We start from the raw sequence: 13,878 nt of genomic DNA, 5'->3' as shown, positions 1-13,878 counted from the left end.
TCTTCCTCCGTTTGTTACTTGTTATTTCTCACAATCTTTGTTAATTCCGAAAATTCATAGCCGTAATTACAGTTGTCGAATGACGAAACTATATCGTAAGATATAATACCGTAGAAACAAATATTGGCACGTAAAATTATGGTTAGTTTTTAAACTTTGTACAACCACCTCCGTTTCAAAAATATACCAAAACTTTTATCTAAATTCACTAAATCTTATACAAATTAACTCATACGTTGCCGCGAGCTGCTATCTTCAAGCAAAGTAATCACGGTTCTGCCGTTCTTTTATTGAGTTTAAATTCATTAACACGTCAGAGTTTCACAAATGTTATATAGTTCGTTGTTGGCCCAGCTGGTATTGAAATAGCTAATAACTTCCGTGAAAGTTCTCTAAACAGTCGTATGTCTCGTATGAATAACAATAAACTTTCCGAGGAATAAAAAAAACAAACAATACGCTGTAGAATTGGCTGCTATCGACGTGCGCAGAATTCCGCGCTTCTGCTGCTGCTGCTTCGGACGAGAAATAACCAATGATGTAGAGCCATTTCAGGTACGCTGCAAGTCCGAGGCGTAAGATAATTCCACTTACAATTGGCTATTATCGAGGGTAGGAGCGTCATGGTACAATAATACGACAATCGAGCACGTATCCGTCGGGATGTATGTTTTTTTTTTTTTTTTTTTTTTTGTACGAAAAACAGAAAACTGGCAGAAAATTTAACCAGCACACTCGCTCCGCGTCTCACAGTTTTGTCTGGATAGTCTCGGGTTCGACGACTTGCGATTCCGCGACGCGATTCCGTTTAGGGTCGCAGTGCTCCTTGGCGTTTAGCCGTTTAAGATCGGTCTTAACGAATACGACCAGCGCTAAGCCTACGCCAACAACAATGATAAGGCAACCGTGCGCTACGACATCCCCGTAAGTCCTCAGTAATGCACCGGCAATCACGACCATTATCGCACCGTATAACTGGTTCGCCACTCTGAGCAGTCCAGATGTCACATTCTCCGGTTCTGGATAAGTACTCTCGGCAGCCAGTTCAAACCCGATGCTTCCATAGGTGACGCCGAATACCCTAGAGTCATAATGTAAACGTCAAAAACCCAGCACCGGTAACAATTACTCGGATGTTCTTATCGCCTGCGGTTAATTGACGTTATTATCGTAGACAAATCGATTACCCCAATACTATAATAGCGAGGTAAACCACCCATCTTATTTCCATCAACAGTCCAACGGCGAATAGGATTTCCCCGACGAGAGTAAAAGCGTAGATGAAAATGTTGAGAGCTCTGTAAACGTTGAAGACGCGCGTTTGTAAAGTGCGGTAACGTTTCATCTACCGAACCGTCGAATCTCTTGCTCAAATTTATCCACCGTACACACACACACACACACACACATATATATTTTATACATGGATACTTACTTGAACTTTTTCGTCTTGTCCAATATCATACCAAAGATTATCGAGGCGAAACTTCCCGTGAACCACATTAGCAGACCGAGCCTACCTGCGTCTTCTTCCCCGTTCTAAGTGACGAAGATGTATTTGTACGGTTAGGTAGAGCGAATTTTTTAAAAATTTCTTCTCGTTTTTTTCACGGAATGTCGGGTTCAAATTATTTATACCTACGCATATACCTTTGTAACGGCATTAGAAACTAAAATTTCGGGTGACCAACGCACGTTGAACTCGTTCGCGAAACCGTAGCACTTGAGACCAGACATTCCGCGATTATTTATACCCCACACACCTCGTGTAACACGAATCGTTGGATTCGTAATTGAAGTTACCTTGAAGTGAAATAGCAAAAATGGATTGACCAGGGCAGATATCATGTCCAGAACCCCGCCGCTGATGCCGTACGAATTCCACAGCATGAGAAAACTCTTGTTGCTGAGAATTCTCTTCAACGTTGGCCAGAATTGTCCGGCCTCGGCTTCGCTGTTGGCCTTCTGAAGGGCTCTTGCCTCACTCGGCGGCAAGCGTGGTTCATCACGAAAAACTGTAAAGTCATAAATTATTAATGAACGAGTGGAATACGCACAGAGGTGGCATGGTAATAATATGATGTAAACAGCGAGACTTTGGTAAGCAAATTACGAATGCACGCACAGCCTTTGCAAGGCTACTCACAGAAGAACAACGCGACCGTTACAATCGTCGAGAGTATCGCCATTCCCAGGAAGAGCAGAGTCAGGTCGTTCCCGATGTCCTCGATGTTCTCGTGGTCCCTCACTATCATCGGTGTGATCAGGAAGAGCGTGCTGATGCCCATCAACGGGCCGAAGCAGCCGATCGATGTTGCCGTGGCCACTTGGTTAGAGCCAAACCAGAGGGCCGACAATCTTACCGGGCCGGTCGAGACGAAGACCTGAGCAGATGCGACGATCGTTTGACCGACAAAGGCGACGACGAAACGGTCCGGCGATGCGGAGAAAAATTTTATCCATGAACCGATCGAGATACCCAGAGAACCGATCAGACAGGCCCATCGGAGACCGACGCGGTCCATCACATAGGAAGCTGGGAGCATCAAGGCTACGTACATCACGTGGAAGATCGTCGAGGTCCAATCTACGGCCAATGGTGAAACGCCGTAGTACCTGCGTATATTTTAAAATTCACAACGTTTCTATTCACGATTAAGCGTTAATACGTTGAGAAGTCAGAGGATATTTTTGTTTCTTTTTTTCTTTTCTCCTCTCTCTCTCTCGGAAGCAAGTTAACACCTCTTTCAAGAATTTTTGCCGACCGCAACGTTTTGACTAGGATATTATTATACACCTTACAAGTATAAAATGTATTAAACCGTTTACCGGGAACCTCGGTTAGGCGGGTAAGCGAGGAAGTTTAATTACAATGCCCAGAGCGTCGAGAGAGAAGGGAAAAGAAATAAATCATCCTCCATCGGTTAGAACGTCTTTGAATATGCATAATCGTGCAGGTGTATGATTGCGGGTTTCTTACTTGGAAATTATATTTCCAACGATGGTGAACTGTATCCAATGCATGTTGTTAGATGCACCGTAGATGAAAAAAAGGCCGAGCTGAAGCCAACGGCGTTTGTAAACTTTAATCTCGGCCTCGGACTCGGTTTTCTCACCGTCTTCGCCGAGCGTTTTTTCACTCTCGAGAATAGCCGACATTCGAAAATCATTCTCCTGCACTGTTATCACTTCCGGAGCACTGGCGAAACCCTCGTTTATCGCCGCTACCATTTTCGTTATTCACTTCTACGTGTAAAACGTGCCGCTACTCATCTGACCAATACCCGATTTGGCACAGTTATTTTCAAACAGAGAAGAGCTTTCTCACCGGGTCGACGCGAAGCAAGGTTTCGTTAACGACTAGAGACCGTCCTTCCTGCGGACTTGACTTCGTGTTGACTCTTTCGTTTAACTACCTGCACGAACCTATCGAACAGTCGTTAAAATGATCGAGATAGTCAAAATGTCGTTTGTTCTGAACTTACTAGTTCTCAATTCTACCAAAACACTAACAAGCGGACCAACAACCACTGAACAACCTGCCGGTACACATGACTATAATACAACCTTCTCGTACGCCAATCGTGGAGGGGAAAAAATTACGGTGTTCGAATGTATATATATGCATATATATATATATGTATATATACACATGTATATATATACATACATGTGATATTTGTACGCATAGATAATTGACAGTGAGAGCAATCTACGCATAACCATGGGATTAGGTGCGAAATATCAGATTTTTTATTTACGACAGCGTATGAATATTACTTCATTCCATTTTGTATCGTTAACTCGGAGCGTTCATTTATTTTAGATCGATTTTAGCTTCCTCCGGTTAATTACCAATAAATGTTCAATCATTATACTGTTTTTCACGATCCGCGTATGAGGATTCGATGTGATTTTTATTTATTCATTAATTTGTTTCTTTGTTTTTTTTTTTTTTTTTCTTTTTTTTCTCTTCTTATTTTTTTGTATAATAATGTCAAGCTCAGCGTCAGCTATCGACGAAGGCTAAATAGTTAGCAGCCATTGAGTCGAAGTGCGTGATGTAATAAGGTAATTGAGTAGGGGAAAGTGGTCTAAAACCGGATGGGTATAAGAAAAACAGAATATTATCTAATAGACTTAGGGGGATTTTTAAATACATGGGTACGCGGTTATGTATCGTCGTTTTCAATATTCAAAATTCTAGAGAGCAAACTATTTGAATATGGTGATAACAACGATCACAAATACGACGCGTACGATCGTGTCATAGGAATTTTCGTGAATGATTCATGGTCAAGATTTGTTTTTACAAATTCATTCTCCGGCGCGTATTCTCAATTTCTGTTACAAGTGTCAAAAGTCGAAATGAGCCGAAAGATGAGAAAAAAAAGTAAATACCGGGATTTCGGTAATCACTTTTTTTCATTTTAGAACGTTAGTTTGATCGCTTCATATCGACTACATGGTTGTCACTTGATGCGCAGTCACATCATGCAGCGTGTAATATCGATTCAACAAATTCCGGGCATCTCTAACGGCAACTAAGAGACGATCAACGATTCGATTCATTGCCTCGCCATGCTTCCGCTCGTTTTGAGAAACGTAGCAATGTTCGTTTCGTTTTAACCTGGTATTTCGGTTAAGATATCAAGCGATCCGTCAAGTTCGCGCGCTCGGGTTACAACGTTTTTTCCAACCTCGTCGTCCTCTGGTTTACATCACCGTCATCGATTCTAAGATGGTGAATAAAAATCAGCAAGTTCAATCGAAAATCCGTACGTTCTACTACCTGGAGCCCGGGCAAAAGCTGAGTAGCACGAAGGTGAGATCTGATTTTAATTTTACGAAAGATAGGCGAAGGTGATCACTCGAATGCTTGAAAAAAACCGCCAAAATACTTGGACTTCTATTTTTCTCGCTTTGCAACGCAAATTCTTACCGTTAAAGATCTCCGAGAGAAAGCTGATGCTTATCGCACCCCGGAGCGAGTACCAGAGGCTCGTCGACTACACGAATCAATCGGAAAGAATGACGGTCGTTGCTGAAAAGGAGAGAGCTAAGCTGGCCGCAATTAGGAAGGCAACCTACGAAATGTCGAAGCATTGGGACAACACAAACGAGGTATATACCTATCTCAAATTACCGTCCCAATCAGCCCGGGGTTCTGTTAATTCTTCGTAATGACGTGGAGAACTCTGGTATTCCCCAGACGAGAACCAATGAAATTATCAATGATATAATTAATAATTGATAGGATAATTAGTAATCCACTAAAATTGGAAATCCGTGCGTATCGACAGAACGTGAAGAGGCGCAGGAGGGCCGAGCTCCTGGCCAAAAGAAAACAGGAAGACGAAATTCGCGAGCGATTCGCGAAGGAAATTGCCGAGCAAAACGCGGCGGAGAGGGAAAAAGTTGTGAAAGAAGCGAGGCGGTTGTTGCTGTATAAAAAGCCTCTGTGCAGGCTGCTTAACGGGGCTCTTCTCACTTCCGAGGTGAAATGTTTTTCCTTCAACCCTTAATTTGATGGGCCGGAAAACTTCAAACGACTCAAGACGCGTCTCGTACTTGTCGCAATTTCGCGCAGTGTTTCAGGGAACGAGACGCCCAACTCGCGTTTGAGAAAACTCTTCGAGGTGTCGACGAGGAGCAGGAAAAAGAGTACGCGAAAATCCTGAAACAGGAAGCCGAGGACTTCGAGGAAGCGGAGCGTCGGAAGGCCGCCGAAAGGGAGAAGAAAAACAGAGCTTACGGAGAAGAGCTTAAGAAGCAGTAATCATTCACTATTTTCGAATCAATTACTGCGCGAGGAATTTTGTTTTTTAATTTGAAAACTCGATTTCAGAATCGACGATGACAGGAATAATTTGAAACGGGCTGATAGAGAGGAATACTTAATGGGAAGACAAGATCTGATCAATATGGCACGAGAGATAAGAGAAATAAAAGAATGCGAGGATGAACAGGTGGGAGTTAATTATAATTATACACTTCACACCTCCGAACTGTAAACACTTCGTCATCGAAGCGTCATAATTCGATTTTCAGAAGCTGAATCGCAAGAACGAGCTAAAGAAGTTAGTGACGGACGCCATTAGAGAGAAGGAACAATTCGAAATTGAGTCGAAGCGTGAGAAAGAATTTTGCGACCGAGCCATCGAGATATTCGAGAGATCAAAAAGGCGGATTGCCCAGATTAGGAAAATCAAGGCGCAGGAGGAGTTGCAGGCCAAAATGCGCCACGCTGAATATTTGGGTGAGCTTTGTTCGGAACGAAAAAAGTTCGCCGCTGCAACGTCGAAAAAACGGTTGGACAACGAAGATGAGCTGACGCGTCAAGCCCGGGAAGAGATCGAAGCGAAAGAATTGGCAATGATTGAGGCTAAGAAGCAACGAGCACTGGAGTTGAAAATGGAGTGCATAAAACTCGGCGAGGAAGCCGCGAATGAAAAGCGAAGACGAGATTACGAGACGAAGGAGCTCAACAATTGGGAGACACTGCAGAGACTGAAGAGGGACGAATTTAACAAAGAGTTTGAAATTAATGAACGCAAACGAGAGTGGGAACAGAAAATGACGAATGCTAGAGACCTGCGACAGCAGATGGTGATGATGTTTTAAGAATTGACTAATTCTTCCTTTGTTTGATTGATTCTTATTTTTAACAATAATCAGTTCATTTCATTTCATTTCATTTCACTCGTTGGTTAAAGTCCGAGAACGAGGAGAAACGAAACCGTGAGAAGCGATACGAGAACGACGAAAATTCGGCAGTGGCAATTATCGAAAAAACTAATAAAAAAGTATTGGAATACGGTCAGCAAATCCTGAACGAATCCAAAGGCGTTAGACCGCTGTATCCTATACTAAAAACAATCGAGGTTTGATAACGTTTCAAGTTTTACAAATATTTAACAATCCGTTACTTGTCTGCGGAAATTAAAGACTCGTAATTTTATTATCGTTACAGAAATTCAAGATAGAAAACGGACTGGTACCAAGGAAAACTTGCGACGAAAATAACGTTTTGGCACCGGCCAGAAAACCAAGGAAACGTACGCCCGTTTGCTCTGCTCCAGTGCCGGAACACGAAGTTGTTTACATATGAATTTTCGGCTCTGTATAAGATCCTGACGTCTCTTGTATAAATATATGTTTTTCATATCTGACATTCTGCATGTATTTCAACGTCTTGTCGGTATTCGATTTTTTTCTGTCGTGAAAAAAAGGCTCTAAGGCCATAAAGGCGGTTCCACCGGCACGACACAGTGGTAAATTTATTCACGTCAAGTTGGTGCGAAAACAACAAGTGTCAAAAGTATGTAAGAAAAAAACGCTGTATTGATGCAACGCACAGTATTACGTGTACAACTCGAGTGACTCGAACTTGTTTCAGTCAACACTTCACCGAGGAAGTATCTAGTCGATCGTTTTCGCCATCGAGTTATTATCCAATCCCAGGAAAGACTGAAAATTTACAATTGCGACGAAAGTACAAGCTTGTAGTCATATAATCAATCAACGAGTTTATATTTGCGTCAAGTGTTGTTCTAACATTACCTTCAAAGAATTGATAAAGGTAGTTTTTTCAGGAGTGCTTTCCGACAAAGTTGCTTCATCTGGCGGTGCTGTTTTTAAAGTATCATAGCGTATTCTGTTTCGAATCATATCGAGCCGTTTTTCCTCAGCAGAGTTCAATACCGCAATTACTTCCGGTCCCTCGGGAGTTCCTTTCGCAGGATTGACATCCGTGTTAATTCTCAGGGTCTTTATGTGGTCCATCAATTTGTCGACGGTATCGACCAAGTCTTTGACCTCCTCTTCTTGCCTCAGAAGAGCGTACTTGTATCTAGATATCTAGAGGAAGACGGTGAATGGGGCATAAATCACGGTCAAAAAACCGAACAAATTGCCGGATTCCTGCAATTCGCATTATAAATATTCGCTCACTTCGAGAACCAAACGCTCTCTTTGCTTTTCCGTTTCCCTCAGATGCTGTAATTGCTTGGACATATATTTGTACGTGTCTCTGTCAAGGGTACTGACTATGTTGGGATTTTTTTCACTCTTGTCCAGCAAAGCTATGTGCGCTGCTCTTACTTCCTCAAGCTCCGCAACCTTCAGACGAAGCTGGTCTCTTTCTTCGGCAACTTTGCTCGTCGTTTCACCGAAAATTCTAAAAACACCCGGACCCTCCTTCGTCACTCGGTCGAGCTTCGTTCTGAGCTGTTCTCTTTCCAGACAAGCCTGACGGAGTTCCTCTAGTAGATCATTCGACCTGCTGGCCATACGAAGCGCTTTTACTTCGCCCTGAAGTCGAAGACAATTCTCCACGAGTACCTCGATTTCGCGTTTCAAGTCATCACGCTCCTGTTTTACCTCGTCGAAGTTCTTCAGCCGTTCGGAAATTTCTAGAAAAGAACGTCAGCGTGTTCAATGCCGATAAACCGCAATGTGGCTCGGAAAATAAACCTGCATTTTCATTGTACAACTTGACGAAATCTGAGCTCAATTTTTCTTTCTCTACTTTGGTCATCGCGACCATGGACAGTTCCCCCCGTTTCACCATGTCCGGTAGCTCCAATTGCGTCCTGGAACCAGTCTTTATATTGTTCTGGTCAATACCTTCGATCTGAAATTTATTTCTCAGTTGTTTGCACGCTTACAAGCGAAATTTGTTGGAAAATTTGGCTGCACACCAGCACCTTGCTATCGTTGTTTCCGCTTAGGCCCATATCCGTTCCTTCCAGCAAGCAACACTTCTGTTTGTGGTTTCTATAATTTTCTCTGAGTTTGTCGATTTCACATAGGAGCTGACTTTTCTCACGCTCAATCACCGCCAGGTGAGCATAATACTGTCGCTGATCAGGTGGAATGGAGTAAACACGTTCCACCAAATCGATGCGCTCTTCCTCGATCAAAGCCAACTTCTTTAACTGTATCTTCAGCATGCGTATCTTGCGTTGAATATTCTTCGTGCCTTTTGACAACCTTTGAACGTCTGTGAACTGCAGTTAAGTTTGCTTTTCATTGTATATTTAAAACCGGACCATTGACCGAAGGTAAACCGACCGTCCTAGAAATAGTGAAAGGGTTTCAACGACTGCACACTCATGCATCTTACCTCGTTCTCACGACGAAGACAGCTAATTTGAACGGAGTTACTCGTGCCTTCGAGATCTTCGTCAATCACGCCCAATCCCATAGCTTTCACAAGCCTTACCTAAGCACAAAATTTCAAAACTGCAGGGTTACGTTCGACCGAATTCGTGTCTGTGAAGCAAAATCACGTCACACCTGATGCCTCATGAGTCTTTCTAGACCGAGCAAAGTTTTCGACACGTCTTTCCGGACCAGTGTTTGTTCAGTGGGCAAATTGTTGTCGTATTTGAACTTGTCCAGTGCCATGCACATGTTTTCGTTTTGACTCAGTGCCTCCGTCTCTCGACACTGGAATCAAAGAAATTATCCAAATCATCGGTAATAGCCCTTAAAGATTCGGGTTTAAGATCCTTACGGTCTTCTTTAGCTCGAGTAATGTTTCTTTCTTCATAGACATGTTCAGGAAATGGTAAAGCTGCTCTCTTTGGCCGTTTACAAGTTTCTGCAAGGTACGAATATGCTCGTCTTTGCTAGTCAAAATCGTCTGAAATTCCAGCTGGGATCTGGCCGCTTTTTCCGAGAGAATCTCATTGTCCGAGTTCTGTTCCAACAGTGGATTAGATAGTGCCGAGACTTCGAAGTGGTTGCTTTGAAGTTCTCGTGGTTAGATTACGAATTAAATTTGTAATACGTATAATATACTTGGATCAAAGGGTTCGGGCCCTGGTTCTGAGAGAAATAACTGTGAGATTCTTTGACCTGCAATCCTTCTCCAAGCCCAGAATCCGGTAACTTTTTACCTTCCTTTTCTATATTTTCGATCATTCTATTCATACGTCGTGCGGGATCTCCTTTCGCGAGATCTTCTTCCTCGTCACTCGAGGATGTCGTCCCATCTTCGTCCAAAGAAGTCCAGGACATTGCCTGCTCTTACCAGATAATTTAGAGTTACTAATAAAACGTACAAATTTCTTCACTCAGCTAGAGATCGACCGACACATATTTTGATACTGGTGTATGAAGTTGTCCGTAAATTTTCGCAATAACAAGATCGTAGAATCGACTTCAAACGTCATCCCGATAAAATATCGTTTCACGCTCGGTTTTCGAGAGGTTTGAATAACGTAATTGACTTTCTAGAAAACTTGTCCTTCGGCAGTAGAAGTGAATAATTTCAATACAGTGATGATATTATTTCTTCACGAGCTTTGGTAGGAACAATTTTACTCTCTGCCAAAGATGACATAAAAATAAATAAATAAATAAATAAAAAACAAATTTGTTGGAAGACAAGTATAATCGTATGACGATTGAAAATGACTGAACAAAAAAATTCAACTCAACCCTCGACACCGAAGCAAAAGTCTGTACCTCCTGTATTCAACTTTATCAATGGAGGACTATCAGGGTAAGGTTTGTAGATAAAAAGTAAATGCTTGCATCTTTATCATCTATATTTCAATTATAGAATGCTAGCCACATGTGTCGTGCATCCGATGGACGTGCTGAAAAATCGTATGCAATTGAACCGTGACGGAACTTCCATCGTGATGTTGATCAAATCTATCATGGCTGAGGAAGGGTTGACTAAATTTTATCGAGGTTTGACTGCCGGCCTGGTTCGACAAGCGACTTACACCACCACAAGACTAGGGATTTACAATCATCTGCTGGATATGTGGAAGTACGTACGTAAATGGAGAACTGGAAATGAGCTGAAATTATGCCTACAATCACGCATGAAAATTTTTCAGAGCGAATAAGGCATCCCCACCCAGTTTTATGGTCCTCTGTACAATGGGAATGACTGCTGGAGTTTGCGGAGCCTTCGTAGGAACTCCGGCCGAAATAGCGCTGGTGAGAATGTCGGCTGATGGAAGACTGCCACCAGGTATGAGTTTATTCAAGTTTCGACAATTCGTACAAGTCTGAGTGAAGAACTGTGAGGTTCAAAGCTACTTCAATGGCTTTTTTTCACCGAAGAATAGATCACAGGAGAAACTACAAACACGTCTTCGACGCGTTCTTCAGGATTTACAAGGATGAAGGTATCACTGCGCTGTGGAGAGGCTGCATCCCGACAATGGGCAGGGCAGCTGTTGTAAATGTATCGCAATTGGCGACTTACAGCCAAGCAAAGAAAATGATAGTGAAAACATGTTTGTATCATTCTTGTTAATATGCAGAGACTAAAAATAGGATATCCAGTCTGGAGTATTCAAGGAAGAACGTTGCCATCTAATTCAATTGCACAGGGAACGTTAAGGAGGGAATTCCTCTACATTTTTGGGCTTCCATGGTATCTGGACTTCTTACATCGTTCAACTCCATGCCTTTCGATATTGCAAAAACCAGGTAGTTGACGACGTGATTGCGTATTAATGGGTCTTAATTAAAATGTGCCTTTTGTTTTATCTCCTTTTTTAGAATACAGAATCTCAAGGTATCGGTGAAACCCCCGTCAATGATGAGTGTAATAACCAAGACCGCACAGCAGGAAGGAATAACTGCTCTGTGGAAAGGATTCGTGCCAACCTACTGCAGGATTGGACCTCACACTGTCCTTACGTTCATGATAAACGAACAGCTGACCAAACTATCGAGGCAATATTTTGTCTGATATGTTTTTTCCGCGTACAACCGAACAGTCGTTCAATGCGGAACACGAATCTTGACCCTTTTTATATTATACGTGTATAGTATACACACATTTATACTCAGCTTATACTTGTTTTTGCGTTTTTCTTATACATGCGTACAAAGAACGAGAAAAATAATTTCATCTCCTTAAATTAATACTTCGTTCCATACTTCCGCGATGGTATCAGTGGTGGAAATCAGTGTAAACAAGATTCAGGCTTGGTAAAACGGTATATGTAATATATTCACATAATGTTAAGACGAGAAAGACAGATTCAACTCTGGAAGTGCGTTAAGTAGAACCTAGTCAATTGGTCCATAGCGACCATGGTGATAACGGTATTCGGAGCCAGTCTTGCATAATAAGGAAGAAATCCACGCCAGAGAGATCGGAAACCTTCGGACCTGGATATCGTGAGAAGCATTTTTCCAGTGCCCGGGGGTTTGTCGGACTCTTTCCAATTTTGAATTCTATGGAATGTGGGTAAAGGATATTTCAGTGATTTTTATTATTCCTAACAATCGGTAAACACCAACCTCGTCTTCGCGATGTCCATCGGTAACGAAGCTGTCGCTGCTACTACCCCGGACATCAGTCCAGCGACGAATTGCATGGGAAGACCATCCTCGAAGTGTCCTTTTCAAACCACAAATGCTGTAGTAGTTAACCACGCACTGAGGAGTACTTGAGAGATCCGAATACCATTGGAATTCCGGCTTACCAGTGTCCTTGAGCATCGTCTTGGACCTTGAGTACGTTCCCAATTGAGCTCCATTAGCAATCGCAGCTCTGCAAACCGTTGCCATTGCTCCGGCCCATAGAGTGTGAATTCCTTCCTCTTTGAAGACTCTGAACAGTCCATCAATCGCGTGTTTGTAGCTCCGACGTTTCTCTGGGCAAATACGAATGTCATCTCGATATTTGTGAGAACGCTTATCGGTGTAATGAATTATTTGGATCGTGCAAGGTGGAATTCGATATCGTAACAACCAAGTGGCAGTCCAACGTCTGCGATCATCCGAACCATCACAACGTCCGTGGGTGTTCCAACTAGAGCTCCAATCATTCCAGCCAACATCCCCAGGGATATAAGAGTCGGGTAGTTCAGACGCCCAAAGCGTTTTCTGGGAGGAAAATAAGAGTATACAACTGTTGGTCGACTAAATAGGCGATCGTTACAAACTTCACTTACTCGCATATTTCTGACATGGTGTTGAAAATGCCAAGCCTTGTGGTGGTGTAGGTGATCTGTCTCAACAGCGAGGCTGACAATCCTGTGTAAAGTCCAAGAAGGCCTTGCGCTCTGGTGGTTTGCTTCATCGTGCTCAATAATTCAGATTTATAGACTTGCATCCGAACCTTTAGGACGTCCATTGGATGCGTCAGGGCTTGGCCTGTCACGCTAGCTTGGACATCATGCAAATGTCAGATTTCATAATTCCACGATAGTGTGAATAAAGTTGCCGCAAGGTTATCCAGTCTAGCTTCAGAGCCAAAGTAATGAATTGGTTCTTTGATTTTTCAACGGAACAATGAAACGCAGCTTGAGGTGATGAATTTAAGGAATCGTGGTTGCGACGAACAGCGCATATAAATCTCTAAATAAACCGTTTTTCGTAACTAGACAAATAAGAAGTAAACAATTAGACTTCCAGCCTTCCCTTCGCTTTGAACTCACCCAGCCAAACCTCCAATACCGAATTTTACGTAGACTGGTACCTGGTGCCTGACCAAAGGTGATTTTTCATCTGTCGACATACCCGTTGACAAAATGACCTTTCTACCGACACAGGAATCATAAATTACCCTACCTAGCGCTGGTTTCTGACGTTACGAAATACCGAATTAAGCTTCATCTGTTTTTTAGATACTTGCAGTAGCCTGGAAGGCATCTAGTATGAATTTGACACATCGGTAAGACCGAACGGAGTTTTGCAAATGGGTTAATTTATTTTTGACCGATTACATATCTCTTTATGCATTGGTCGATAAGTGGCAGTTAATGTTGCTAGGTACGAAGCCGCTGCGCATATGTTAGTCTCGGCAACACCTTTGTACCTGATGGTCAATGCCTGACTTAGATTCTTCAAGTTCGCTGTGACCATTTCCAGACACTGTTTCATCGTGACGTT

The 13,878-nt window shown here is 42.6% G+C and overlaps 5 protein-coding genes across 5 annotated transcripts; 2 read left to right on the top strand and 3 right to left on the bottom strand.

The window, feature by feature from the left end:
* Nucleotides 1–610: 610 nt before the first annotated feature.
* Nucleotides 611–3,515, bottom strand: LOC124182982 (uncharacterized MFS-type transporter C09D4.1-like). Its single transcript, XM_046570880.1, has 6 exons — nt 2,981–3,515; nt 2,147–2,616; nt 1,804–2,015; nt 1,436–1,539; nt 1,188–1,298; nt 611–1,081 (listed from the first exon to the last, which is right to left on the bottom strand). Exons 1-6 carry the CDS (start codon nt 3,229–3,231, stop codon nt 748–750), a joined length of 1,482 nt encoding a protein of 493 aa, XP_046426836.1. The 5' UTR covers nt 3,232–3,515; the 3' UTR covers nt 611–747.
* LOC124187916 (trichohyalin-like) lies at nt 3,501–7,129 on the top strand. The gene is made up of 9 exons (XM_046580095.1): nt 3,501–3,545; nt 4,488–4,825; nt 4,951–5,124; nt 5,304–5,498; nt 5,591–5,775; nt 5,849–5,969; nt 6,052–6,609; nt 6,717–6,884; nt 6,974–7,129. Exons 2-9 carry the CDS (start codon nt 4,742–4,744, stop codon nt 7,109–7,111), a joined length of 1,623 nt encoding a protein of 540 aa, XP_046436051.1. The 5' UTR covers nt 3,501–3,545; nt 4,488–4,741; the 3' UTR covers nt 7,112–7,129.
* A 401-nt stretch (nt 7,130–7,530) lies between these two features.
* Nucleotides 7,531–10,026, bottom strand: LOC124187915 (CAP-Gly domain-containing linker protein 1-like). The gene is made up of 8 exons (XM_046580094.1): nt 9,906–10,026; nt 9,521–9,762; nt 9,301–9,453; nt 9,128–9,226; nt 8,703–9,011; nt 8,476–8,635; nt 7,954–8,414; nt 7,531–7,860 (listed from the first exon to the last, which is right to left on the bottom strand). The coding sequence occupies exons 1-8, from the start codon at nt 10,024–10,026 to the stop codon at nt 7,531–7,533; spliced, it is 1,875 nt and encodes a 624-aa protein (XP_046436050.1).
* Nucleotides 10,027–10,276: 250 nt separating this feature from the next.
* On the top strand, nt 10,277–11,931 carry LOC124187936 (mitochondrial 2-oxoglutarate/malate carrier protein-like). The gene is made up of 7 exons (XM_046580119.1): nt 10,277–10,316; nt 10,395–10,513; nt 10,574–10,789; nt 10,860–10,996; nt 11,094–11,264; nt 11,361–11,460; nt 11,533–11,931. Exons 2-7 carry the CDS (start codon nt 10,422–10,424, stop codon nt 11,723–11,725), a joined length of 909 nt encoding a protein of 302 aa, XP_046436075.1. The 5' UTR covers nt 10,277–10,316; nt 10,395–10,421; the 3' UTR covers nt 11,726–11,931.
* An 89-nt stretch (nt 11,932–12,020) lies between these two features.
* On the bottom strand, nt 12,021–13,869 carry LOC124187913 (mitochondrial 2-oxoglutarate/malate carrier protein-like). The gene is made up of 7 exons (XM_046580093.1): nt 13,805–13,869; nt 13,425–13,526; nt 12,939–13,148; nt 12,737–12,870; nt 12,468–12,638; nt 12,283–12,382; nt 12,021–12,216 (listed from the first exon to the last, which is right to left on the bottom strand). The coding sequence occupies exons 1-7, from the start codon at nt 13,867–13,869 to the stop codon at nt 12,021–12,023; spliced, it is 978 nt and encodes a 325-aa protein (XP_046436049.1).
* Between the last annotated feature and the right edge of the window lie 9 nt (nt 13,870–13,878).

Source organism: Neodiprion fabricii, chromosome 1, assembly GCF_021155785.1.
Source record: "Neodiprion fabricii isolate iyNeoFabr1 chromosome 1, iyNeoFabr1.1, whole genome shotgun sequence".
Lineage (NCBI taxonomy): Eukaryota > Metazoa > Arthropoda > Insecta > Hymenoptera > Diprionidae > Neodiprion > Neodiprion fabricii.
Note: the sequence above shows the minus strand (reverse complement) of the source record. Positions and strands in the feature narration are given on the sequence as shown.